The sequence below is a fragment of the Cydia pomonella genome, chromosome 19, assembly GCF_033807575.1.
Source record: "Cydia pomonella isolate Wapato2018A chromosome 19, ilCydPomo1, whole genome shotgun sequence".
Classification (NCBI taxonomy): Eukaryota; Metazoa; Arthropoda; class Insecta; order Lepidoptera; family Tortricidae; genus Cydia; species Cydia pomonella.
The window spans coordinates 2,148,970-2,176,790 of NC_084721.1; the positions used below are offsets into that span (position 1 = coordinate 2,148,970).

The 27,821-nt window shown below is 38.8% G+C and overlaps 4 protein-coding genes and 1 long non-coding RNA gene across 10 annotated transcripts in view; 2 read left to right on the forward strand and 3 right to left on the reverse strand.

Annotated features, from left to right (window-relative positions):
- LOC133528139 (protein sel-1 homolog 1) overlaps positions 1–2,928 on the forward strand; it is a 40,353-nt gene extending 37,425 nt beyond the window's left edge. Inside the window, exon 15 of the mRNA XM_061865388.1 lies at positions 306–2,928. The gene's annotated coding sequence lies outside the window, so the exon portion shown is untranslated. The remainder of the gene's footprint in view (positions 1–305) is intronic.
- Positions 2,913–26,072, reverse strand: LOC133528141 (molybdopterin synthase catalytic subunit). Its single transcript, XM_061865390.1, has 7 exons — positions 25,939–26,072; positions 17,469–17,584; positions 12,493–12,668; positions 7,470–7,588; positions 6,408–6,531; positions 6,015–6,229; positions 2,913–4,634 (listed from the first exon to the last, which is right to left on the reverse strand). Exons 1-7 carry the CDS (start codon positions 26,065–26,067, stop codon positions 4,521–4,523), a joined length of 993 nt encoding a protein of 330 aa, XP_061721374.1. The 5' UTR covers positions 26,068–26,072; the 3' UTR covers positions 2,913–4,520.
- Positions 20,042–25,729, reverse strand: LOC133528144 (uncharacterized). 2 transcript variants are annotated; one of them, XR_009800954.1, is made up of 2 exons: positions 25,359–25,729; positions 20,042–20,201 (listed from the first exon to the last, which is right to left on the reverse strand). XR_009800954.1 is itself a non-coding variant. In XM_061865392.1 (2 exons), exons 1-2 carry the CDS (start codon positions 25,590–25,592, stop codon positions 20,088–20,090), a joined length of 573 nt encoding a protein of 190 aa, XP_061721376.1. In that variant the 5' UTR covers positions 25,593–25,729; the 3' UTR covers positions 20,042–20,087. The 2 variants fall into 2 exon arrangements, 1 of the variants encoding a protein (XP_061721376.1); XM_061865392.1 differs by having other exon boundaries at positions 25,134–25,729.
- LOC133528148 (uncharacterized) lies at positions 20,394–23,705 on the forward strand. 4 transcript variants are annotated; one of them, XR_009800958.1, is made up of 4 exons: positions 20,394–21,264; positions 21,499–22,445; positions 22,603–22,779; positions 23,414–23,705. It is a non-coding gene; the product is annotated as an uncharacterized LOC133528148 (long non-coding RNA). The 4 variants fall into 4 exon arrangements; XR_009800959.1 differs by having other exon boundaries at positions 21,499–22,797; positions 23,417–23,705; XR_009800957.1 differs by having other exon boundaries at positions 21,499–22,779; positions 23,417–23,705.
- A 74-nt stretch (positions 26,073–26,146) lies between the features above and the next one.
- On the reverse strand, positions 26,147–27,296 carry LOC133528145 (molybdopterin synthase sulfur carrier subunit). 2 transcript variants are annotated; one of them, XM_061865393.1, is made up of 2 exons: positions 27,119–27,296; positions 26,147–26,421 (listed from the first exon to the last, which is right to left on the reverse strand). In XM_061865393.1, the coding sequence occupies exon 2, from the start codon at positions 26,411–26,413 to the stop codon at positions 26,147–26,149; it is 267 nt and encodes an 88-aa protein (XP_061721377.1). In that variant the 5' UTR covers positions 26,414–26,421; positions 27,119–27,296. The 2 variants fall into 2 exon arrangements, with proteins under 2 accessions (XP_061721377.1, XP_061721378.1); XM_061865394.1 differs by lacking the exon at positions 27,119–27,296 and adding an exon at positions 26,952–27,070.
- Positions 27,297–27,821: the final 525 nt, after the last annotated feature.

The window sequence follows — 27,821 nt, forward strand, 5'->3', positions numbered from 1 at the left end:
CTGTTTGTATATATGTTCGCGATAAACTCAAAAACTACTGAATGGATTTTAATGCGGTTTTCAGCTATCAATAGAGGGATTCTTGAGGATGGTTTATGTGTATAATTTATTAAGGTTTTGTGTAACCCGAGCGAAGCCGGGGCGGGTCGTTAGTGCACAATATAAAACGTACGTGAACTGTAGAGGGCAGCACTTGCTTTGGCGTGAAGTGTCAATGTACAGTTTATGTTTCCGATTCAGACCACAAGATGGCAGACTCTCCTGGTCCTTTATCTATTATTTGACTTGTAGTCTTTTATTCACAGAGACAGAGTCGATAATCCGTTGGACCTTCAAGATGGTTCTAACAACTTTTTACTACCGTGTCGCGGTATTCAACCAAAGGTCAAAAAGAAAAACGAAACACATGCGAGGCCTGAATAAGTTTAATTTTTATCTTAGACATCTAGTCGCGACATAACTTAATTTATTCAACGCCGTGGCAAAATCAACTGACCATACACCCTAAATGGGCCCATTGATTACCAGTTCGCCGGACGATATCGGCCTGTCAGTTATTCGCGATTGTCAGCTTTTGCGAATAACTGACGGGCCGATATCGTCCGGCGAACTGGTAATCAATGGGCCCCTTTACACAGAAGATTTTCTTTATAGAAAATGGGTCTGGGACCCATTTCTCGAACGGTATTAAACTAATACACACTAATAACGGTATAAGTATCGATATCCGATACTTGACGCCGGGAGGCTGCGCGCAGGCCGATTTGCATTTTTATTACGATTTATGTGTACTTTTCTGTATTTCTTCTTCTACGGTGTTCTGTGCTATTGTCTTTCTTCCGTACTGTACTGGCTATCTTCTGTGGACTGTGTTTAATCTATAATAAACTTTATAAATATTAAACTACATCATATTATTTAATAGACCCATAACTACAAATAATTTTAATTTTTTTTTTTTTTAATTTAGTTCACGAAATGTCAAATCCTATGGGTTACCACGGCAACTCACTAATAATATTAGACTAATACCGTACGAGAAATAGGCCCCTGGTCTAACAAATTTATCCGAAGTCCAATATGGATGGTAATTTTTTCTTGAACTTTACACTATAATTAATACAATATCTCATCGATTTTAGTGAAATATTAAATAAAAAATTCCACTCTTTAACCTTTTCGCCGCTACGTCCAAGAAGTAAAAAAATGTCGTCAACGCCACGTCAAAACTTGCACGTATACAAACCTGACCAAAACCACGACTTGATATGAAGTCGTGGCGTGTGGGGCACGAAATGCACTGACTTCATATCGAGTCAATGGCGAAAAGGTTAACTCTGTTTAGTCCTTGCCATAAGTAACGATTATTGTCATTTTAACGCAATATTTAATACGCAATACACTTTTGTGAGTCACATATATGACATTTATTGTGTCCTATCTACTATGGCTATATAGAAAGATTATTTTATATGTGAAATTTTTATCCCCCCTTGAACTCGAGACGGCGAAGGAATATGCCGTGCCCCGGACGCAATTAGATCGCGATTTTTTTAAGCTAAATTGAACTTTACGGAATCCCGCGTAGGTTCCTATTGCATTGGCGAAGCTGACGGCTGTAGCCGTCCTTGGCGTTCTAGCAAAACTTTCCGCCCACAGCCGTCTATAGCGATCAAAGGGTTAACGACATAATATATATTATATTATAAGCCAGATTACTTTTAAAAATATAACATTTGAATCGACATAAACATATAACATGATCTTTCTGATATCTTAGCAAATAAACTATGTGATAGTTTTATAGTTGTTTATAATTGTTGTTATGTTGAAGATTTACTTTTAATGGGTATAAATTCGAAACTTCTTTCAGATTTTAATTTATTCAATTTATATTATTTTTAAATCGTCGCAAAATCCCTTTTAACATAATCTATAAATTTCGATTTGTTTATTTGTACGGGCATCAGGAGCAAAAGTCACTGCTCTGAATAACGTGCTCAAAATTGTCTGTACAAGCCAAAACTTTTCTTCGTGTTCTGATAATTTTGAGTACTTTGAGTACTTCGATCGCGTATTTTACTTTTGCTGCGATTCTTCCTTTTTCCTTTTTTTTCCTTTTCTTTCTTTTTGCTTTTTTTGCAATTTGGTCAAGATTTTCTGTGCAATAAGCTAGGAGTTTACATAGATATGCATGTACAATTTGATTCACGAAAGCTGTCTCGAATGGAATAAACGAAACTTTTATGTATGAGGGACACCTGGGCTATAATATAACCGCGAAAATCGAAGTTCGTCAATTGCGGGCATTTTTCTCTGTCACTCTTATTGGGTCTTAGTGAGAGTAAAAGAGAAAGATCCTCGCAATTTGCGAATTTTTGTTTTTGCGGTAGGCCCGTGTATTCAGAGCCGTCATTTTATTGGTTAATTGTGATACAGACATATTTTCATTCACTCATTCATTCCATTCGTGTCAGGGCTATTACAGCGAAAATTGAAGTTGATCAATTGAGGGCATTTTTCTCTGTCACTCTTATTACGGCTTAGTGAGAGTAAAAGAGAAGGATCCCCGCATTTCGGTTATCGTGGTAGGCTCTTGTAAATCGACTTGTACTGACCACAACATTCTTAACTGACCATTTGTAGACCGTATGTCTTTGCAATACGGTTTAGAATTGTCAGTTAACAGTGCGGACGATGGTACAGTCGCTATCAGATATATCGGAGCGGCCAAATATCTGAATAACGCCTCTTATCAATATCAAGGCGTTTAAGTGCATGTTCAAATATTTTTGAGTACCTTGGCCGCTCTGATATATCCGATGACTGTACACACAATTAAATAGGGTCACCATAATGTATGGTTAGCATGGTTAGATGTTAAAATGAATTTGTAAATAAAACGTGAAATATAGATTTATAAGACAATTTTACTGCCTTTTATTTTTTACCTCATACATGTAATCATTCTGGATTTTTACAATAATCCAATAAGCTTATTTATTTGAAATGCCTTAGAAAACTAAAGTAGATATTTTACAGCCTAATAGGGATGTTGACTTAAGGTCTCCGCACACTATATCAATTCCACACCCACTCAACTCACTTTTGGTTCACCTTAGTGGACGACGAGTGGACGACGCGTAGACCACCCGACAGTTACCTAAATTTTAAACATTGTACTGTTGGACATACAAGATAAGGCTTTAATTTCAATATTTAATTTTGAGTCGAGTGGCTGTTGAGTTCTAATAATGTGCTAAGACCTTAATTATACATCGTGTTTTTTTGAATTCCGTTAACTTCGGGGTATTGGTAAGTACGAGTACGTTAAAGGATTTGAAGATTTTTTTTTATAATTTTTTTTTACCATTTTTTTTGTTATAAAAAGCAATTAAATGTTGCATATAGCGTTGTTGTTGCACGGGCATTACATTTATCTCAATCAAACAATTGAAAACTGTGACATATCAATGTCATTTCGAACATCGATCGTCCGAGATAGTACTTACGTTTAGTACCAAATGTATTAACCCGTATTAAACACTAATCAATATGTGAACAGGCCCTAAGGTAAGTGTACACACTCGTAAGGGCTTTATAAGATATAAATAAAATATTGATTATCTCCGAAATGGAGTTAATTAGAATACCGGTGTCTTTGAGAAAGTTAATTAATTTAAGCTCAGGAATGCACCCTTGAAATTAACGGAATTAAAAAAAAACACGGTGTATATATTTAACCACTAGCGGCCCACCATTCAAAGAAAATTGGCAATCAAATCTGAGTCAATGATACTCGAAAAAAAAAGAGTTGAATATGTTTTGTTTTTAAATCGAACGAAGCAAAACAAAAGCAACTCTGTTCCATTTGACTAGATCAAATTTCATTAGAGGTAATGTGTACTATAGTATTAGGACATTAGGTTAATAGTACATTACTTTAGAGGCCGGGAACGAAGTGTTGCAGTCCAAGTAGATACAGACGGCCGAGCGAGCGAGGCCGATAAGGATGCGCGGCCGGCAACCCCGTTTCTCGCCGAGATTTGTATATCTAATGCTTTTCTCAAACTTACAATGAAATAAAAAAAAATAACAATTTGAATCGTCGCAATAAGAAACAGATGAATGTTGAAAGTGGTGAAAGTAAAGTCTCACAAATATCTGAACACGGCTCTAATGGGGTTGGCCGGTCGAAGTATTAAACAGATGGCGCCATCATAGCTTGCCCTGTCAATCCGTAGAATTGTGTCAAATTCTTGTTTTTTTTTTTGAAATTTTGTGACCTGGATTCCAGTACTTTAAGCCAAATCTCATAGAACAAAACTAGAGACAGGGGCAAGCTATGATGGCGCCATCTATGCAAACCTTTGACAGTTGCCAACCCCATTGTCAAGGAGTTAGAGTGCGTGTTCAGATATTTCTGAGCGCCTCGGCCTCTCCGATATATCTGATGGCGACTACACCCGTCGATAAAAGCTAGTATCAAAAATGCAATTTGTAATTGTATACAATGTATTTCACGTGTCCTCCATTTTCTCGAGCTGTTCTATCTTGCGAGCGATGTCGTCCGCCGAATAGATGAAGTCGATGGTTGGTTTCTGCTCGCTCTCACTTTTATCCTTTTGCGTTTTCTGAAATAAAATAAAAACTTCAAAATATTGTAAAATACAAAGGTTACACTTGGAGGATTTAAAAACTGGAGACGCCTTAACTGTAATTTTCTGTACAAAACTGTCTGCCGATTTTTGCGGGGGAGGGGCACGGCAAATGTATGGCTATTTGTACGTAACGTACACATAGCCATATCAGATAAACGTCAGTCCATACAATACATATGACCATTGGCCGAGCTTTTCGACAGAGGGGTAAGCTCTTAAAGGCGTCTCCAGTTGTTAAATCCACAAAGGTTATAAACGTTTATCCATAATTTGGGAGGTATACAAGTAATTAATCATAAAAAGAAAAAACCTGGCTGTTAGAATACATGTATTTTTGAAATGGTATTTTCACTAGTTTTCATTTGATTGCTATGGTATGAAAAAAAAAGCAAACCCCTCCTCCTTTTTGTCATATGTATGTGGGCGCCATTTTCCAAATTTATATAGCCTGCCAATGCTACAATTCTGACGAATTCAACGACACCTTATATGTCATAAACCGTCCAGTCATTTGAGTTGTAGGGCGTGCCAAAAAAATACATACCCTCGAAAAACATTACCCTCCTTCTGATGCAGTCGGGTAAAGTAATGAACCAAGTTCGACGTGTTGCCTCTCTGTCGCACTTGTAAATTCGTACGTAAGCGTGACAGGGAGCTGCTTCAGCTGCTACGAGTAGAGCTTCAGGTGCTTCTGAGCACGCCTCTGAGTATAATCCTTACGCTGACATAGGTCGAGCGTACCGTCGGTCGCGTATGATAAAAAAAGCTTTTTTCCTCTTAGGCGTCGTCCTAATACCACACGACTACGCGATTATCGCAAGTTCGCGCGAACGCGCGATCAAACATATTGAAATCGAATAGGTGTCCTAATTGGTCGCGCGATTGTCAATTAGGACATCTATTCGAGTTTAATATGTTTGACCGCGCGTTCGCGGGGGGAAAATTCTCGCAAACTTGCGATAATCGCGTAGTACTAGGACGACGCCTTACGCTGACATCGGTCGCTGACGTCGGTCGAGCGTACGTGCTTATTACACAATATTCTATGGGAAACCTCGTAGCGAGTCTGACGACGACACACGTGCGTACATCCAACCGATCAGCTTTGCAAAGAGCGCGCAATCGGTGGTATACCGACGCACGCGACGCTGACGAGCGAGACCGACGCTCTCCATCAGCAGCGCGGAGCAATAAATCTGCCGCGGACGTCAGCGTCCCATACCGCGCGAGGCCCATAGAACATTGTGTTCATTCGTACGCTCGACCGACGTCAGCGACCGATGTCAGCGTAGGACGAAATCAAGCCTATGTCTAACACTTAATTTATATAAAATATATTGCTATCTCACTCACCCAGAAGTCCGCGTACTCCGGCGATATGGCCTGCAGCTGCGCTATTCTATCTTCCATCTCCTTCAGCCGCCTGTAGATGTCGGGCGCCACGGGCCCCATGTTGAGGAATTTCTCAATGTTGAGGACCCTTTCGGCTATGGCGCCCGGTAGGGGTGCGGGTTGGGGAGGGAAGGAGGAGACCGTTTGCGGGCCCCATTCGTTGTGGACCTTGCGTACTGGAAAATAAGGACGATTATTGGCTGTTCAGGGGCCATAGCCGAGATGAGAATCAGTGTGTCAAAAGTGGCGGTCAAAGGGTTAAGGAACTTCCACAGAAATGTTTTCACCCTAAAGGCAAAGTTATAGATGCTACTAACTTTCTTACAAACATTTTATAAGTCACATGTTACTCACTCTTCAAATGTCCCTTGGAGTCGCTTCTTCTCACAAATTGTGTGCGCACTCTCGCACACGTATCTTCTGTCTCGCTCTCTTGATCTACCCCGGGAATGAAGTCGTGGATGTTGCTGATGTTTACCTAGAAGATCAAAATGACAAACTTGTGAAAACACTGTTATGGCAGGTGTCCGGGCGTTTTTGCAATAACCCAATCTCATAGTCCACCCAAACTTCAATCCATAGTCCGGTATACTGTTCACTTTTTCTACAATAGTCCCAATGCCTGCTGAGACCGGTTCATGTTGTTGTACCTATGAACTGGTTCTAAGATGCGTTGTACATGACATTAACGCTCTCCAAGGGGCCTCTGAGTGTTGGATCTATATCCCCACGCAATCCTATCAAAAGACCGGGATTTATAGGCCGTGAAATCCAAAATGAATGACAAATAACAAATTTCAAGCAAAATGTTTAGACGTGGCTCGTAAACGCAGCTATGTTGAACTGGGACTGGGCTGGTCATGTCTGCCGAATGCCAGACGACTTGTGGGCCCAGACAACCACCGAGTGGGAGCCCCACGAGTCCAACCGAGGAGCCGGTAGCGCTCGTCTGCGATGGCGTGATAAATTGGACTCCTTGAGAGGCGGGCCAGATATAGTACCAAATAGAGACGAGTGAACAAAGAGGACTTGGCGAACACAGTGCACATTTAAAAATAAATAAATAATAATTTTTGAAAAAGTTTACTCCTATAACCACATAAAATTGTATTTGGTACTTAGGTGCAAAGCTGTTATATGTTTGACGCCAATGTCTGTATGTCTGTCTATCTGGATGTCTGGATGCACCATATTTCAATGCGCTTTTTATAGGTGAAAGCGAATTTCCTGACGGTGGTTCTTAGCAACGTTTGATAGAAATAAATCCAGCAGTTAGAAGAAGTTTCGCCCCCAAAAACCCTAATATAGCAAATCTCATCAAAATCGTTAGGGCAGTTTCCGAGATCCCCAAAGTATATAAATATAAATACAAGAATTGCTCGTTTAAAGGTATAAGAAAAATGATTGCATGATTACCTGTTCTCTCTTTCTCTCGATGAAGTTCTGTATACGTTTCTGCAGCTCTGCCGTGGACACGTTGATTTGGATCAGGTTCTTATCCACTGTGTCGGGTGGGGAGGGCGGGGTTGGGTCACCTGCAAAATAAACAAATATTACTTTACTAATCTCTGTGTAAACACTTTATTTAATTGTGTCTCACACCTACAACTAAAATATATAACATAAATATAAACTAACTTATTTAAATAAACTAAAACTACAAATTAATTAAAACATGCGTATGGTATTGATCCTGACCAAATATTTAGTTATCTTTTTGCATTTTTTTCTAGAACGTTTGTGCTCTATACAACACAACCGAGGTTTGGATCCTAATTTTTAATACCCTAACCCCTAATAAAGGTTATAGGACAATTTTACACACGTCGGCTCAGTCCCACAGTGAGCATAATAAGGCTTGCGTCGTGGGTACTAACCACGATATACATATTATATAAATACTTATGTACATAGAAAACATCCATAACTCTAGAACACATATATGTGATAATTATCAAGATTAGAACCTGGGACCTCCTAGGACCTGGGCTAGGAGGGCTTTGATATGAAAGGTTAATCTTAGGATGAACCCTATCCTGGTCATATATCCGCAGCAAAACAAGTTCCGCTTTGTTCACGAAAGTTAAGGACAGTAAAATTGAGCCTCGTTCCTTGTTGTGGCGCCTAAACCTAACTTACTCGTAAACTTTAAGACCCAAAAGTCGACATTTGGTTCACACATGTTTTTAAATTTTGGATACAGTGAAGACAACTTGGACAGCAGAGACATGGACACTCAAAGCCGCAGCATAGGCAACGCATTGATGCATTTGAAATGTGGTGCTGGAGTCGCTTACTGAGGATAATATGTAATACTGTCTTACTATTCATAAGTGCTTGTTGCTAGGCCTACATGAATAAAGTATATTTGAACTGAACGGAACTGATACCGTGGACAGCCCATCGCACAAACAGCTCTGTTCTGAAGGAGCTCAAATTGGAAACCATGCCGCGTCTGTTTTCCGCCTGCTTGCAGCGCGTTGTGAGATATTTCGGCCATGTTGCAGGGGTGCGGATAACCTTGAAAAAGTTATGGTCACAGGGAAGATAGAGGGTAAAAGACCTCGAGGCCGCAGGCACATTCGATGGTCAGATCAGATATCCCAGCTGAATATGACCGTCAGCACTGCACTACAGGCGACTGAACATAACCGATGGCGACAACTGGTCAACACGATTCTCAGCAGTGAGGGAACGATTAAGGAGAAGCCAACTTAACAGTCACTGCCAAGAACACGTGTGTGTTCATTGTGTATTGGAAATGAAGCGCTTGGAACCGAGTGTTAACCCTTAAATAATTTGACATTTCTTTCTAGTCATTGGATTTCAAACCGTAATTCTTGTAATAGAGATGCGTTTTTGTTTTAAGTACTGTGGCAAGTATGTTGCCGCTATGGATCTAAGGGTTAATAAAGGCTTGTTCTATCCAGCCAAGAGTATCTAGGTACAGTCAACCAATTTAAATCCTAGGCCACTATAGAATCTTGTAGCTTTAACTACTCTATACATGACATGCATCACTCAATAAGCACTGTCGTAGAAGTCATTATGACATGGTACTATAGTGGCCTAGGAATCAAATTGGTTGACCGTACGGTACGTATATGTTACCATTGCCATAAGAATGGAGCCAGTACAGCGGTGTCGCGCACACGAATTCGAGCCAATCGTGCATTTTAACGCTACAACGTGATTCTAGTGAACTAGTTGCGTTAGACTACACGATTGGCTCGAATTCGTAAGTGACACCGCTGAACTAATGCCATTCTTAGTGCACGTAAGCCTAGTCTTTAGATATGGGTGCAATTTTATTTTCCAATAGCTATACTTATCTCGTATATTCGCAGGTTCATGATTGAAATAGGATCTTATTCTACTTATGTAAATTCTAGGCTGTATACAACAGCATAAAATAGGTGTCAATATTAAGGCTCCTCTACATTTCAGTAGGTAGTTTTAAACAACGCTAACACGCCTATTAATATATTATAAACTGCATGTTTTGCCGTAATCAAATAGATCTTGGATATTTTCAAATAAAACTCAATAGACATATCTTGCTCCATCCTAGACAACATCGGCACACACCAGGTGAGATTGTGGTTAAATGCTTTCCTTTATCAAATGTAAAAAAAAACATTGTCAAAAGATTAAATTAGTGACCCATTTCGTACCTTGTGACAAATAACATGAAAGTCACTAGTCCTCATACTATTGTCACTCAAAAGGTACGAAATTGGTCACAAATTAAATCTTTTGACTATACATATAATATACTATAACGAGATATTGTTTATTTAAATATATAATATTATTATTCACAAAAAATCTCATATAGGTGGAAGAGTTTGAATTAAAAATGTACTTATACTAAAAACTAAACTACAAAACTTAAAACCGGTGACCGCAGAGCTGGCAGCTTCCTCGCTCAAAGAATTAGTCTTGCGATACAGCGAGGAAATGCTGCTAGCATCTATGGCACCATGCCGCAGGGGGATAGTTTTATTTTATTTTAAGACTAGTTTTATTTATTTTTAGGTCTAGGTTTAAATTTTTTAAGAGATATTTAAAGAAATAAGTAAACTACTCTGAAGCTCTATTCTATTTATTTTAACTGCTACTATTCAACTGAATATATTTGTTAAGCAAATATGAACAGCTGGATTTAAGAAATGATTTTTTCTTTAGGTAAATAAATTGCTTGCTAGCTACTGTTATAAATGTTACAATAAATAACTTAAGCGGTATAACATGTGATTCTCTGTATATACCTAAAGGTAAATGAAATCATCATATTTACGTTATGTATGATTTTAATAGCCTTGAAGACTTCGTTGAAAATTAATTTAAAAGAAATCAATTTTAGGGTAAACCGACAACTTATGAAACTGAAATAAAAATACGAAACACGTAACCAACAAAGCTTTTTATTAAAGAATATTTCATTTACTTATAATAAAACAACCAGTGCAACAATTGCAAAAAATGTTCTACTTTGTTCTGTAAATATATTTAAAACGAACTTAACATAGTACCTAGATCTCCAAAAAAACGTATATTTTACTACTAAAGTAAATAAAATCCAACTTTAGTATACAATAGCAAGGGAATATTGCTAATAGCATGCTATTTATATTGCAAACAAAAGCTCTTTTATTTATACAAATAAAATTATTATTATTTAATTATTTATTATTTTATTGTTATTCTTTAAGATGTGTCTTTTACTGAGGTGTGCCAATAAAGAGTATTCTATCTATCTATCAAGTACATACTTCTATGTATACATATATTATGTAGTAGATGTATGCTCCATACAACTAATATCCAAATGTACTCATCTTATTATGGTATACAGAAATAACGCTAAGCGTATACAATATTAATGTACAGTCGCCATCAGATATATCGGAGCGGCTGACGCGCTCAAAAATATCTGAACACGCACTCTAACGGCTTGACAATAGAAGAGTGTTCAGATATTTGTGAGCACCTTGGCCGCTCCGATATATCTGAGGTGACTGTATGTAACAATAGCTAATTAGCTAGTCTCTTGTTATTCATAAGGAACCCTACTTTATTGTCATATTATGACGTCCAACAATTATTAAAATTGCTCAAGTTATATCACGAGTTACGACTTTACGAGGTAAATTTATTATTATGAATGTAATATATTATTACATTTGTATTTATATGAAACTATACCTACCTACGCCTACACCAGGGGGCCTAGCCAACTGACAAACATTGATAGAAAATGCCCAACTACCGAGATTGAAGTCACGCTATCTGTTAGAATGAGAGGTACAACGATATAATGATATCACGCTCGAAATAACCTATCTCATCACTCGTTACCTAGTTACTGTTTAGAGCGACAGATGACAAGCAGTCATTTACCTTATGCCTTTTATAATAAGGTCCTCCGATGGGCGGTTAACAGTGTGGACGATGGTACAGTCGCCATCAGATATATCGGAGCATCCGAGGTGCTCAAAAATATCTGAACACGAACTCTAACGCCTTGACAATAGAGTGTGTGTTGATGTTTGTGAGCATCTTGACCGTTCATTTGAACCACTCAAACATCAATTTCAGTACAAAACAAGACAAATTGGGACAATTTGGGTAATTAGTTCGCCTTTGTACAAATGATACAGTCAAGTGTAAAAATATGGGTGTACACATCTTACTCAAAAATATGTCCCACTGCATCTTATTCCAGTGTAATAAGAGCGTAGTACCATATTTATGAGACGATTCTTTCGATACATATTTTTGCACTTGACTGTACGTGTTTTTTCCTGTTTTATGTTTCTTTTTACACAATAAAGTGTTTTACTACTACGACTCCTACTAATTGGGTAGTAGATTGGGTAATCGAACTGTTATTTCGGTATCTAGAATATTAAAACAGATTGACAACAATTTAGAGTCGAACCATTCTAACTGCCCAGCATTTTTTTTTATGGTAGTGGAGGCAAACGAGCAGACGGATCACCTGATGGTAAGCGATTACCGCCGCCCATGGACACCTGCAACACCTTACTAAGTCATCATGAATGACAAATGTCTATCCCCCTTATTCATAAACGTCTACTAAAGTTGACAAGCCGCTAATAATCATTTGTCCCTTTCCGACGTATTGGTATGATGGAAAGGGACAAACGATTATTAGCTGCTTGTCATCTTTAGCAGACGTTTATGAATAAGGAGGTATGAAAATATCGGCCACACCACACTAGCGTCTTTTGAGCGTCGGCGTCTAGTCAGCGCTATGGAAAATGGCGTCGCTGCGTCAACGTTGCGTCGAGCAGCAGCCATAAAGCTGACTAGAAGCCAACGCTCGGGAGACGCTAGTGTTGGGGTGGACTTTAACTCTATTAAACTTTCTGTCCATTCTGTCCGTTACTAGTATGATGGGTACTCCACGCACATTCTCGGTTCTCCTTCCAAGCCGGCGCCGCGTCCGCGTACACCTCTCGCTTCCACACGGGTACCTTCGCCTTCAGCAGCTCGATGCAGAGCGAGACAGCATCTAGTGAGTCGCGACGGTGCGGGCTGGAGACGGCGATGATTACGGACGCTTCGCGGCAGGGAACGTTGCCTAATCTGAAGACAATTTGTGAACGTCAGTTATGATAATTAGACAGTCCTAATGGCTACGTGCGTACTACCTAAAAGATAACGTGCGTTCGTAGCGATAAAGCTTCTGACTTGTAATATGTTTTTAGGGTTCCGTAGTCGACTATGAACCCTTATAGTTTCGCCATGTCCGTCTGTCTGTCCGTTCGTGCCTTTGCTCCGTGATCGTTATTGCTAGAAAGCTGAATCAAGCATGGCGACAGAACGGTAAAATAAAAACTAAAAAAACATGCCTCCCATACAAAATATTTTTCTTTTTTCGCTTTAACCTAATGGTGCGGGGTATCCTTGGATAGGCCTTTCAAAATAAATACGGGTTTTCAACAACCGTCTAACTTTTGAACTATGGGTCCAAAAATATGAGAAAAAATGTAAATCATATCTGATTCCAAAAATATATTAACATAAGGGGATCATTCAACTCCTCTTGTAATACTAATTTTTTCAAATAAATACATATATTTTTTCAATCGATACTATTTTTTTTCCTTAGTTTTTGCTGACAGGCACTTGCCTGTCCCTATTTTTAGGATAATGTTGCCACGGACCCTGGACTTCTTTATAACACAACCCAAAAACCAATAAAATGAGGACTTTTAATTAAAATAATATTAGTGGCTATGTGAACTGGTTGGCGTTCCTCCACTTAGAAAAAAAAACTAGAAATACACATAGTTATCGAACGTGCTCTCCGAATTTCACGAGAATCAGTTAAGAATGTGCCCTGTAAAAACAGCCATAGAGATTTATGCCCAAGCTGAAACGTCTCCCGTTTGCTCTCGCTCAATTAACGCATTAGCGCCCTCGCCCACTTTTGGGAACCCAGGTGTACCCAAGCGGGTATAATAGGCGGTAATCATTGACATATATATCTAAGGACGGGCCTTACGGACACTGAGAATGGCGCTAGTTCCGTGGTGTCACTCTCGAATTCGAGCCAATCGTGCAGTCTAACGCTACTAGTTGCGATCAATCGCGCGCGTGGTGCGAATTCATCAACCAATCGCGTTGCGGCGTTAGACTGCACGACGGGCTCGAATTCGTGTGAGTGACACCGCTGTACTGGCCCCATTCTTATTGTCCGTAAGGCACGTCCTTAGATATATATGTCAATGGCGGTAATGGGTCGAATTATATAAATGCACAATAACCTGGTTATTTGTCGCAGACTCATTTAAGTAAGTGTTGAGTTGACCTCTTGGCTTGGGCTCTGTATCAGATACGGCAATAAATACAGATAAGATCGGCGCTAAACGGTATTAGCATGTGTTGTTACATATAATAATAATTCAGCCTATATACGTCCCACGGCTGGGCACAGGCCTCCTTTCATGCGCGAGAGGGCTCGAGCTATAGTCCCCACGCTAGCCCAATTCGGATTGGGGACTTCGCATACACCTTTGAATTCCTACGCAGATGTATGCAGGTTTCCCCACAATGTGTTGTTACAACGGAAGACAATTTTAAAATCTAAATTGACGACCGGTTTGGCCTAGTGGGCAGTGACCCCTACGAAGCTGATGGTTCCGGGTTCAAATCCTGGTAAGGGCATTTATTCGTGTGATGAGCATGGATATTTGTTCCTGAGTCATGGGTGTTTTGTATGTATTTAAGTATTTATACATACATATTTATATATTATATACATCGTTGTCTAAGTCCCCTCAACACAAGCCTTATTGAGCTTACTGTGGGACTAGTCAATTTGTGTAATAATGTCCTATAATATTAGTGAAATTTTTTTTTAATAAAAATTTAACTTTTTACCTAATGGGTAAAAAAGGAGAGTAATATTTAGGGCACTTTGGTGTGATTTGTATTGGATGTTCATTGTTCACTCACTTTGGGCAAAGGGTTATCGATTATAATAGAAATAGTTTAACCTTTTCGACGCCTTGTCAAACACAAAAGTTCAGACGTCACGTCACCGTAGTGTCAAAACTGAAATTGAACTCTATGCATATGCACGTAGATATATGTTGCTCTGTGGTCTGTGACGGATTAATCCGTCGTTGGCATCGAAAAGGTTAACCATCTAGTGCATGTAGAGGATTAAGAAAAAACCTGCTCAATAGATTAATTTGTTAACAAGCAGAAACGTCCGCGAACGAACGATCTATTAAGCTTACAATAAATTTAAAAATGGAAAATTACTGTCTTTGGTGAGACTTGAACTCACGGCCTCTGGATCGATACTCCAGCGCTCTGCCAACTGAGCCACCAAGACCTCACCCATAGTCAGCGAAACTTCCCATCATATGGGTCTAGGGGACCCTAGCGACATCTACCTCTATTTAGCGTTTCAAGCCAAGTACACACGCTTGTACCTTATCAGATAGAAATAAATAATTAATTATCTCCAAAATGGAGTTAATTGACTTGATTTAAGCTCAGGGATGCAACCTTGAAATAAACGGACTTCAAAAAAACAAAAAGTCATTGCATATCAATGGAATATTATTGGCATTATGGCTAACCCACGAGCTCAGTTAATGCATGTCCGTGTATTGATACTATGGTACTTCATATTGTTAGTTGTCAGTGCCCTAACATAATCCCCACCCACCCATTTCTCTATACAGCTAGTACTAGTACTCAGTTGGGATACTTACTCAACTTACTGTACCATTCTCCACACTGTTAACTGACAAAATCTTAAACCTATTTTAAGACGGAAGGTCCAAAACAGGTCACTTAAGATCCTGTTATTATTTATTACGTATATATTTCCCAGTCTATCTTAAGTATCTCAATAAACATAGCCCTAATAGCCTACATGCATTATTAATACGCAGTAAAATATGATAGATTACACCACAGTAAACAATTACTATCACTTTTGCATAATATACTCATAACTTTAACTAACATAGCGTGTCAGCTTTATCTCCAGAAACAAACCGAAGATGCTGTTATCAAATGACGTCGCCATCTTATCAGTTGTCCAATACAATATAACATAAGGACATAAATTAGACATGCTAGGTGAAATAAAATTTTAAGTGTTTACTCAATAAAATTTAAATTAGATACATATGTAAATACTACTATATTCTACTCTACCTCCGGGACCGGACAGGACAACCCTTTCCTCGATAAAAGTCTTTCAATGGGCGTTTCTTTAAGACGGCTAACCCAGAAAAAGACTTACCAGTTCGAACTGCTAGCCCATTCATTAGACTATTCCTGACCAAAAAACTAACCAATAAAATAATCAATAAAGCTAGCCCTTAAGAGCTACCCTAACAATTTAGCGCCTTTTATACAACTTTCCCATATTGTTTTTGCCAACTTTTGTAAGTGGTCAATATTGATTGTCATTTATGTATATGAAACCTTTTACAATGACTAGTAAAATATACACTGTCAATTCCGAGTACCTACATCATATATGATAATAGTAGACGATCGCTCGCTATCGGATGCGAAGTTATGTTATGTGTGTCGTATGAACAAGGTAAGCGGTTTAAATTAGCGCTCTTATATGCTTAAATGGTATTCCTTTATAGGGCTTACCATTAAATAATCAGTGATATGCTTGTATTGATATTGGTGAGCGGATGATAAGGGTTTAATAGGGTATTGGGATACCGCTTAATTATATGGGTTAGCGGTGAGATAAGGGCTTTAAAAGCAAATGAAAGGGTTTTGTCGAGCAAAGGGTATGGTGAGTTAAACCTTATAAAAACATACAGGGGAGGGATTGCGGGTCCCTGCTCTACCTAAGCTAAGGTCAATGTGGAGACGACCGTCTACCAGGTAAGACCGTCTACAACCTCTTTCGTCGCTTTTAACTCTTACATTTGTAAATATACTCCACTAACAGAAAGTCGGTAGAGAAGAAGCGAAGCTCTTCCTTTCTGACTGTGTCTGAGCTAGGTACGTATACAAATACAGTTCTTGCCCTGTGACTGTCTTCCCAACCAAAAATATGATATGCCGGTCTTTTCCCAATTACCTTTACTCAAAAGGACTACATGTTGGCATCGGATTCGCGCACGCCTCATAAACATCCGTAACGCTACGCGAACGGATAATACAGATCTATGTAAAATTAGGAGTGAATCAAAATTTGCTTATTGTATGTTTTATTCAATGTTATTACCAAATTAACGATTGCGTGTAGAAATCAAACAAAGCGGCGGAGCGTGATCGCTGGCAATTCCGACCATCCAACAAACAAGCAACATCCTCTTTTTCAATAATATGACAGCACATACAATTATGCCTTATTTCCTTAGCTGAGCATTCAAAATTAACTCTTAATTGGATACTCGTAAAGTTCGAATTAGAATGTCATGAATTTTAAGAAGTCAATGAAATTAATTTTTGTTTATTTATGTATTTTTATAGACTTTTATACTGTTGTACGTACTCTCATACCTCATTTTACTAAAAAGAAAGAAGTTATTTCAAAATAAGTTTTTGGCAAAAATTTCATTTAATACTGGTAATTACCTAAGTTTCCAGACACACCTAATCGCTACAAGAAATGTTAACCCTTTGAACGCCAGACGGCGAAGGAATATGCCGCGCCCCGGACGCCAGGCGATCGCGATTATTTAAGTGAAATTGAACTTGACGGAGTCCCACCTAAGTCCCTATTGCATTGGCGAAGCTGACAGCTGTGTCCTTGGCGTTCTTGGCTTTCCGATGACGTCCACAGCCGAATGTTAGCTAAGGGTTACAATATCACGGGTTAGGAACGACTGCTTAAGTCAAGGCAGTCGTTCTTCACCTTTTTATATTGCTTAAAGTATAACTCACCTATGATATATAGCTATGCTATGTACAGCGCTCCATTTGCTCCTCACTTCGTCGCAGATGGCCTTCATGGCTTTCAGCGCCATCGGCTCGTATGCTTCATACTCGAGTCGCAACACCTGCATTAATAGCAATTTGTTAAACTTGGATTTTCAACTCTATGCTTAATGTGGTAGGGTTTAAAGTGGAATGAGCTAGGTAGGTATGTTTGGCCTTTATGGTTTTCAGGTTTTGGCCTTTATGGTTTGACGACCGGTTTGGCCTAGTGGGTAGTGATCCTGCCTACGAAGCTGATGGTCCCGGGTTCAAATCCTGGTAAGGGCATGTATTTGTGTGATGTGCATGGATATCTGTTCCTGAGTCATTGGTGTTTTCTATGTATTTAAGTATTTATAAATATTTATATATTATATATGTCGTTGTCTAAGTACCAACACAAGCCTTATTGAGCTTACTGTGGGACTTAGTCAATTTGTTTAATAATGTCCTATAATATTTATTTTATTTATTTATTTATTTAGTGTCCTCGACTCGCATGCTTTATACACCAGCCGTAGCACCTGCATCAATAGCAATTTGTTAAACTTGGATTTTCAACTTTATTGGCACTATAATAGGGTACAAAGTGGAATGAGCTAGGTATATTTGACCTTCATGGCTTTCAGGCTCGTACACTTTGCAGCACTTGCGGCTATAACTTGTTAAACTTGGATTTTAGACTTTATGCATATGGTTTTAGGGATCAAAGTAAGTATGTTTTACTCCAGCCGTAGCACTGCGACTAGGTATAGTAAGTTATCAAACTTGGAATTTAAACTTTATTAAAAATATATTAGGATTTAAAGTCATACCTGTATTTCTAACTTTATTACTATTCCAGAAATATACCACCATTATTATATATACTATTACTAATTCTGTGGTTGTATTGTATGCTATTGTATATTGCATACAATAAGGTTGGATTTTCATTGAAGAAGGCATTGATACAATGGCTTGTTTGTGTCAACTTGTTATTACACCACATTATCCACTTACTTGTTATGCTAATTAATTAAAAGTGAATGTTCTAGGTATACTATTACATGACATGTGTAAGTTTTCTGATGAAAATGCAATATTTATTACTAGAACACGACTTAATGATAACTGAATGCCGCATTGCATCTAAGGGGTATTTTTGTATTTCGCTACATCAGCCTAGCTAGTAAATATTCTGACCTGTTGGCCTTTTAGCCCCGCCTTACCCTGTATGTAAGTATGTTGTACAGTCTCGTCTGAAAATATCGATACGGAAAAGGTGCCAAAAATATGTATACACTACCTTAATATATGGGCAGTAAGGTCGTGTATACATATTTTTGACACTTTTTCCGTATCGATATTTTCAGACGTGACCGTACTTAGATTGTGAGTGTAAAGAAAAAAATATTCAACTTGCAAAAATAAACATTAAATTATGATAACTACCATAATACTAGACTAAATGAAAAATAATAAGAAATATGTAACACTAATAAAGAGAAGAGATTTTAATCTTTATTAAAGTGCAACATTATTGACAGTGCTGCTCAGTCTTTAACATAACATTTGTTTATCATTAAGTAATTAAAATAAATTTTATTTATTATTATTTGCAGTTCCTGGGTTCCACCTATTTTTATTATACGAGTATAGGACGCAACAAGCAGACAAATCCGAATCAACCCGATGATAACATTGATAACCCATCTTACTAGGGGGCATAAAACCAGGAAATTAGAAGGACACAAAAATATACTTGTTTAAAATTTTGCAGTAACAATCTACAATTGAAATTAAATCAAAATTAGAGATGTTTTCGTCATTTTTTCTACTCAGCCAACTTAAACCTGTAAGGTTCTGTGTGATTTTTTTCATAGCATTTGCCCTTGGTTACAGGGCCGGATTTAGGGGAGGGCAACCCGGGCCCTCCACAAAAGAGGGGCCCCCACAATAGAGACTTCGGAAAATTTACTATTTTATTTGGAAAATAATTTGGAGCCAGTGGGCCACTCCTTTATTGCCCGAGGCCTCCAGACCTCTAAATCCAGTATTGCTTGTAAAAATTTAATATTAAAACTACAATTTACGATAGCTCCTTCTTTATAAAGTAAGGTGTGGTAAGACAAATGTATGAGGATTCCCTGCCAGTGTTTGTCTTTCCCTACAAGCCGGGGTGTTGCGCTACCTCGTTTTATGCAAAATAGACAGAATGGTTGTTGATATGTGGAAAATGTTCAGAAGCACTAACTAAATAACTAAGTGTTAGTCTGATAGTATGGTGATAGTCTCACCCCACCTTACCTTATATCACAAAACGAATTAAACAATGAAATTGAAAAGAGATTCCCAGATTTAAAAAATTCAAATGTATTATAATATACTTAAAATACATTTTTATTTTAAATTAGCTGTTTTAATTTTGTTATATTTCTTTTGGAAATACAGAAAATGGTCATGGTATTTTTTCTACTCCTACGTCCCTTAAATTAAAAGTATGTTTATAAAAGATATTAGTGTATGTACAACAAAATAAATAATAGTTCTCATAAAATAGTTTTTTTTTTTTTTTTTTTTTTTTTTTTTTTCTTCTTCTGGCTTTTACTCCCTGCCAATTTGCACAGGGTGAATTCGCCAATGTCGGTGTTGACTTTCACACGAGAGGAGAATGTTCGGTAATATTTTGAGCTTGTGGAAGGATGTGGTAGGGAGAACCTAAAAAACAAATAACTGTTATGGACATCACAAACGAACACATGACGTATACAATTGTTAGCAGATAAGCGGGAAGCGGATGACAGAACGTTAATAGTGCCAACATGAAGGAAGTGGGAGAGAAGAAAACCATATAAATGTATAATGTAGAGTATGTATAAAATTAAAGATATATAATTAGGTCTGAAAAGATAATACTTTATTTATAGTTTAATGTTATTTGCTTGTAAATATTTAATTAGGATAGAAGTTAGAATCGAATCCATGTAACAAAGTAGCGAGCTGAAGCATATAGGTCGTGGAACATTATCGGGCAATACATCGTACAGTGAGTAGCTACACTTTGAGCATGCAAAGAAGATGTGGTCCAAGTTGCCCTCATCAAGCCCACAATCACACAATGAGTTCGCACGAACACCTATCATAGCCAGAAATAACGGAGTACATACTTTGCCCAAACGTAAACGACAGATGGTGGATATTACCCATTTCGGAGACGTACGGAATCGATAGAACCACGGTTTTCGAGATATACGAGGTTGTATACAGCCATAATGTCTACCTGTCACTAATCTCGAGGTATCCCATTGTTCCTGCCATGTATTAAATAGATCCGACAGTGAACCACTCAGAAGGTCTGTACTGTAAATATCCTCTTTTATTAATCCAATGTCAATAGCTCGTTTTGCCCATGTATCAGCCATCTCATTGCCGCTAATACCACAGTGGCTTGGAACCCATCCGAGAACAATATTTAGGCCCCTTAATTCACACCTACGCAGTACAGCTTTGATTTCTAAAATCAAAGGAAATTTGGCTTTCAGTTTGAATTGGTTGCCTACAATAGCCTGTAGGCAGCTTCTACTATCAGAGAAGATAATAGTTTTTTTAATACTATGGGTCTCTGCATATTTGGCAGCTTCAAGAATAGCAACTGCTTCACCTGTGAAAATCGACGCTTGAGGAGGACACCTAAATGAGAGGACAATATTGTACCGAGGAATCCACACTGCTGCTCCCACACATCTTGCAGGATCTACCTTTGAAGCGTCAGTATAAACCGGTAAATAATCTTGCCATTTACCCAAAAATTTATTAAATTTGTTGTTTGCTGCAGGATCATTTTTGAAAATTCCTATGTCTAATATAACTTTAGGGGTATATATTAGGGTTTCAAATGCCGCCTCAAATAAAGGATTAGTGCCGGATGTATATAAACTTGGGTAAATATTAATTAATTTTGAAAAAGATATCATTATTTTAGGAGAAGTTTTATGTGTCCAATATTGGTTTTCAGTGAGTTCCAGTGCAAGTGACCGCAAACGTGGAAGCAGCAAATGGTTGTAGTAAGAACTGGCTTTGATTAAAAATCTATCGGCAAGATATTGTCTGCGGAGAGACAAAGGAGGCTCAACACCTTCCACCTGCATGGCGTTCTTGGGAGAAGAATGCATAGCTCCGAGTATGATCCTCAAACATTTAGCTTGTATGAGATCTAATTTACCTAGTCCATCCTTATTGCAAGGTTCCATTAAAAATGACCCATAGTCTATATGACTGCGTATGATGGCATTGTACAGTAGCTTCTGACAATATGGATGTGAGCCCCACCATACACCTGACAATGCTCGCAGAATATTGATATTTTTTTCACACTTACCTATTATATACTTGTGATGTGAAATGCCAGACATTTTGTGATCTAAAATGACACCTAGGAATTTTACTGACTCCTTACTTGGAATCATAACACCGCCATAACGGACATCTGCAGCAGGCATGGTTCTTCTGCGACTGAACGTGACTACACAACTCTTCGTTGGCGATAGAGTAAGACCATGTTCATCAAGCCAATCTTTGAGGTAACCCAGAGCTGTGTTCAAACTAGCAGCGGCTTTATCTATTGACTTTGCTGAGGTGTATAAGACCAGATCATCAGCATACTGCAAGATATTACAGAAGGATAAGACAGATTGCTCCAAGTCGTAGGTGTAGATACTGTAAAGCAGAGGGCTGAGTACAGATCCTTGCGGGAGGCCCCGCCACAAAGTCCGAGGTGGATGATAAGAATTACCATTCCTAATTTTAATTGACCTACCCATAAACAACTTGGTGACAATATGTACAATCTTCGCGGGAATGCTCAGATGTAGCATTTTTGCCCTGAGCACCGGAAGAAGGACATTGTCGTAAGCCGCAGAGATATCTAGAAAACATCCTAGCAGATATTCGTTTTTTGAAAAGGTAAGTCGGATATCAGTTGCTAAAATGTTTAAACTGTCCATTGTACTACGGCCCTTTCGGAAACCAAATTGAGTGTCAGCTAGAATGCCCTTATTTTCTGCAAACCATTCCAGTCTATTTTTAACCAGGTGCTCCAGTATCTTTCCCATTGTTGCAGAAAGAGCAATCGGCCGATATGAGCTAGCCTCGTCTGGGTTTTTAGACGGTTTTAGGATTGGAATAATTACTTGGGTCTTCCAGTCTCCTGGGATCTCCCCCGTGTCAAAGGCATGGTTTAGGATACCAAGTAGATATTCCTGTGATGATGTATTTAACTTGGACAAGAAACAATATGGTATGCCATCCTCTCCAGGTGTAGTATTCCTTAGTCCATTAAGCACTACACTAAGCTCTGAGAATGAGAAAGGCTTCTCCAAGTCGCTGGAGGTGCATAGCAACGGGGGAAGTAACAAGCAGGATGCTTCGGGGACAGTTGGAGGGGCAAGTCTATCTGCGAACTCTGATAGCCAGGGGGAATCCGTGGTAGTCTTAGACTCTGGATTAAATGAACCCCTGAACCTCTTTACGTTTCGCCATATAAGTGTTGAGGGGGTTCTAGGAGATAAGCTCTCGCAAAACCCCCTCCATCCCTTCTTCTTAGCCTTTGCTAGGAAACGCTTTGTACGGGCCGAGATTTTTTTTAATGAAATAAAGTCATCCAAATTTCCTGACTCATTGAAAGCTTGTTCCGCAGCATTTCTTTTTTTTACGGCTGCTGTGCAGTCAGCGTTCCACCACGGGGGTGATGGAATTTTATGTTTAACAGCTCTCTTTTTTGGGATAAACTTATCGGCAGCTTCTAATAAAACATTTTTAAATTTTAAATATTTTTCGTCTTGACTAATTTCGCTAGTGTCCCACTCTTTTATATTTTCCTCTACATAAAAAGCATAATTGGGCCAGTCTGCTGATTGTATTTTGTGTTTCAGCAGCGGTTCAGGGGAAGGAGATGGAAGAATAGATGAAGGCTTAGTGATAATAATAGGGAAATGGTCACTGCCAAATGACTGACGTAATACCCTCCAGGATAATAAAGAAGATAAACTAGGAGAACAAACAGATAAATCGAGAACTGATTGGGGATTCTGGCCTGGGTATACCCGATGCGTGGGAGTTCCATCATTAATAACTCCTACATTGATGTCATCGAACAGATCCAGCAGGGCTGACGAAAACGAATCTGAATGGTATGATCCCCAGGAGATATTGTGACAGTTAAAGTCTCCTAAAATTATAAGAGGAGGTGGGACAGATGTGAGAATAGATTGTAATTCATCTATATCAACTTCTTCAGGATGGGGGATATATATAGAGATGAAATTAATGCCCATAACCTTGGCAGCTACGGCATTAATCCCATCCGAGTGAGGGGGGATAGGAATTTGGTAGAAAGGGTAACAGCGCTTGATCAATAACGCGCATCCGGCGCGTCCGTCACTACGGTCTTCCCGGAGACATGAGAAGCCCGGGACTCTAAAAAGAGCGCCGGGACGCAACCATGTCTCCGAAATAGCCGCAACAGACACGGCGTGGTCGTTGATGAGCTGAATAAGGTCAGGTTTTTTTGGTATGATACTTCGACTATTCCATTGTAGAAATGTGACCGGGGGGGCCATTGTGGAATGTAAGTCTCTCCGCGAGTGTAACCATTAAGGGTGCAACGTCGTTCGGTAGGAAATCGCTCCATTTAGCGATGATGTTTGTTAAAAATTTCAAACAGAGTTCCATTAGGTCTTCATTGGGAGTGATTCTATTGTAAGAAGAAGAGCCATTCAGAGCCTGACCATTGGGGAGTTGAGGTGGGGGGGTTCGGACGATATTGTTGTGAGCTTCTCTATCATAACCCGGGGACAGAGGGACCCTCGTCCGGGGTGCTCGGTATACGGTCTTACGATACGAAGTGGTGGGCGGAGGAGTGGGCATGGAAGTATTAGGGTGGCATGGGGACTGGGAAGATCGGGAAGAGTCTGTAACCTGCTCAAACATGACTCTTGCTATATCTGAATATGGTCTGCGAACTGCTGAAAACTGTGCTGCTGCTTCTGCGTATGAGATGTTCTGCTCAGACATGGCAAGTTTAATGGCTTTTTGTCTACCATATTCATTGCATACTTTATCTGTAGCAAAATGCCTACCTGTACAAAAGATACATGTCACATGTTCTGGGGCTACATTGCATCCATCACCGGGGTGTTTCTGTGCACACTTATAACATCTAGCATCAGACCGGCACTGTGTTTGAATATGACCAAACCTAAGGCACTTCCTGCATTGAATTACTGGCAGTTGATATACTTCTACCACTAGAGAGGTGTAATAGGCGAAGATTTTCGACGGTAAGGATTGCCCTTCGAAAGTAACTACAACTGATTGGGTTGGCACCCAGGATGAGGAGCCATCATTGTTTGCCACCTTCCGTTGCAGACGGCGAGCCTTAAGAATCTTCCCTTTGCCTTCTTTGAGATTCGTACCATTGACTAATTCCTCCATAGTCCAATCCGAAGGAACTCCACGAACAACTCCCATACGTGATACATGGTATGAGGGGATATCAGCTGTAAACTTATTTTTGTCAAGTAGTGGGTGCTTTAAGAAGCTATTTGCATCAGCTGCTGTGGAGAAAGTAACTGCTACTCTGTTGCGACCTACCGACTTAATACCACCTTCCTTCTGGATGTTGTTTACATTTCCTTGAGTAAGCAAAAGGCCTACATTGATGGGTTTCAGAGAGGCATTGGACGATGGAGCGGACTCTCTAGAGACATGAACTATAAATGGTCCATCATCTTCGGCATTGTACTCTCGGTATTTGCTGTCTAGACTAGGGTGTTTGTATAAATGTGGGTTGAACTCGACTGTATTATTTTCATTTACCTCAACTGGATTATTTTTATTAAACTCTGCCACATTACTAGTATTAGGTTCGACTGTATTATTTGTATTGCCCAACTGCTTGCTAGTCTCTATCGGGTCGATTACAATTTTTTTTGGGGAAGGCTCCAGCTGGGTCGGTGACAAATTCAAGTTGCGTTTACGTGAGGTTGTCTCCCAATTCATGTCATTATCACCGGCCTCATCTGGAGGCTTCTCCTTTTCATTCCCATCCATCCAAACGTCTACAGTATTAACCTACTGTATTGTGTAAATATACCACCACCTGATTAGTAAATAAGGAAAGTTGTTTTATTTATGGGAATAACCTAAAAACGAACCACTCACTCAACGCGCTACTCCTCAATCAATCATAAAATAGTTATGATTATGACTTTATACCTCTCATGTACACAGTACATGTAATGTAATCAGCATGATGTGACATGATGTGTATGATGTAGTGTATTAACACTTTGTGTGTCAATTTAATAAGATGACACAACATTATTTCCATTCATATTCCATCAAAACAAAACACAGCATAGTAAAATACATAACTCCTTTAAAAATAAAAACTTACCTTTTTGCCTTCAAAATTATCTCTAGTCGTCCCCACAAATATAGACACTGCTCCGCAGCTGTCATCTACCACCAGCTCGCTCACCGCATCCACCGATAATTTATCCACAGTTAACTTTAGGTGGTCCATGATGGTTGAAAATTATGTTTAGATTTCCAGAAAGATCCCAGGCTCCAGAGTTGTGAAGGATATGTAAACTATGTTTAAACTAGCCCCCACTTAGTGGTGGTATCACAGCAATATGATCCTTCTCATTAATCTCAATATCTAAACTGTTGTCACAGACTTCCTCGTTTTTTGCCAACAATATATTATTCTTTATAGCCTGGAGATTATAGTTTTCCGTAATAATGTTTAGAAGCTGTTGGTAGCTGATCTTCTTTGGCAATAGGATGGTAGATTCTTTGGTGCCTGCTAGTTCTTTGGATTGGGCAAAGAATAGGAGCTTCACATTTACTGCATGCTCAATTTCCATAGTTCATCCTGTAATCGAAAATAAAAATAAATCTGTAACAAGTATTGTTATATAAAAACCTTAAACCGGTTTTCACACTGAAGTCAGACACATTTTGCATTAGTGAGATAATTGCCTAAATCTATAAGAAACAAATCTTTGAACAACTTTCATGGCAAGAAAGTTTGACAAATAATTTCCTCAGTTAACAATTAAAAAAATAGTAAATACACATAATTTTTATTTCCTCAAATTTGGAATTAAAATAAAAAATATAATTATATGGTACTGTGACTGTGCATGAGCGAAAAATAACTCCAAGATAAATGAAAAGGAAAACGCATTAATTATGTACATGGCAAGGCCTCACTAAAAATATTGGCAGCATTACATTATTGTCTTCATTTGAATTAAAAATAACTAGGTATGCTACAAGTATCACATATACACTACAATTAAATTAAACAGTAATTGTCATTACTATAATAAAAAAAACGGTAAAAATATAAAGTACAACTCGTGTTATAAAAATTAAGTTTGCTTAAATACTTGCACCTACAGCAAAAAATGAGAAAAACAACGACAGCATAGGCAGACTTTCACGCACGGACTGCGGTCTGCATTCGGCAACGGAGGAGCCGGTTTCGTAATGTATAGAGATCACCCGAGCATAAAAAAACATGAACAACAAGTTTCGTTATATAGATTAAAAATGCAGTACTTAACCTTGATTAGCATTTTAAGCGCCGGTGAACATTCTTAGTGCTGCGATCTATTCATCTAATTAATTACTGTGACGCATTTAATTTCAATTTCGTGGGCTAATTATAGTAACATTTGTTTTTAACAACCACGCATCCACGGCCGAGAGATATCGGCAGATTGGCAGTGACAATGACAATTGAATTGACAATGGTGACATTGACAGTCACAGTCAGCATGAGAGATGACATTTACCTTTGTTGCCATTTTACAAAATTTAAGTAAATAATTGTAAGATTCATTTAGCCCCACCATTCACACTTCTAGTTTGCAGTCCGCTCGCAGGACTGGAGAGCAGAATATAGCTCATACACTATACTGCTTAGTTGTCCATCACCAGAGAGCCTACCACGAAATAAAACAAAATGAAATTTCGCTATAAGCCTCTCTATCGCTCTTGCATATTCTAGTGATAAAGACTATAGAGAGGCAGATAAAGAAATTATGGATATCGACATCGGTAGGCCCTCGTGTTGGCAATTGTAACGTGCTATTTCTCAAAAAATGAAAAAAGTATTTTGGTGTTAGGCCCCCTGGGCTACAACCGCGAAAGTTAGTCAATTGCGGGCATTTTTCTTTGTCACTCTAACTACGTCTTAGTGAGAGTAAAAGAGAAAGATTCCCGCAATTTGTGAAATTCGGTTTTCCCGGTAGGCCCTCTGTTCCT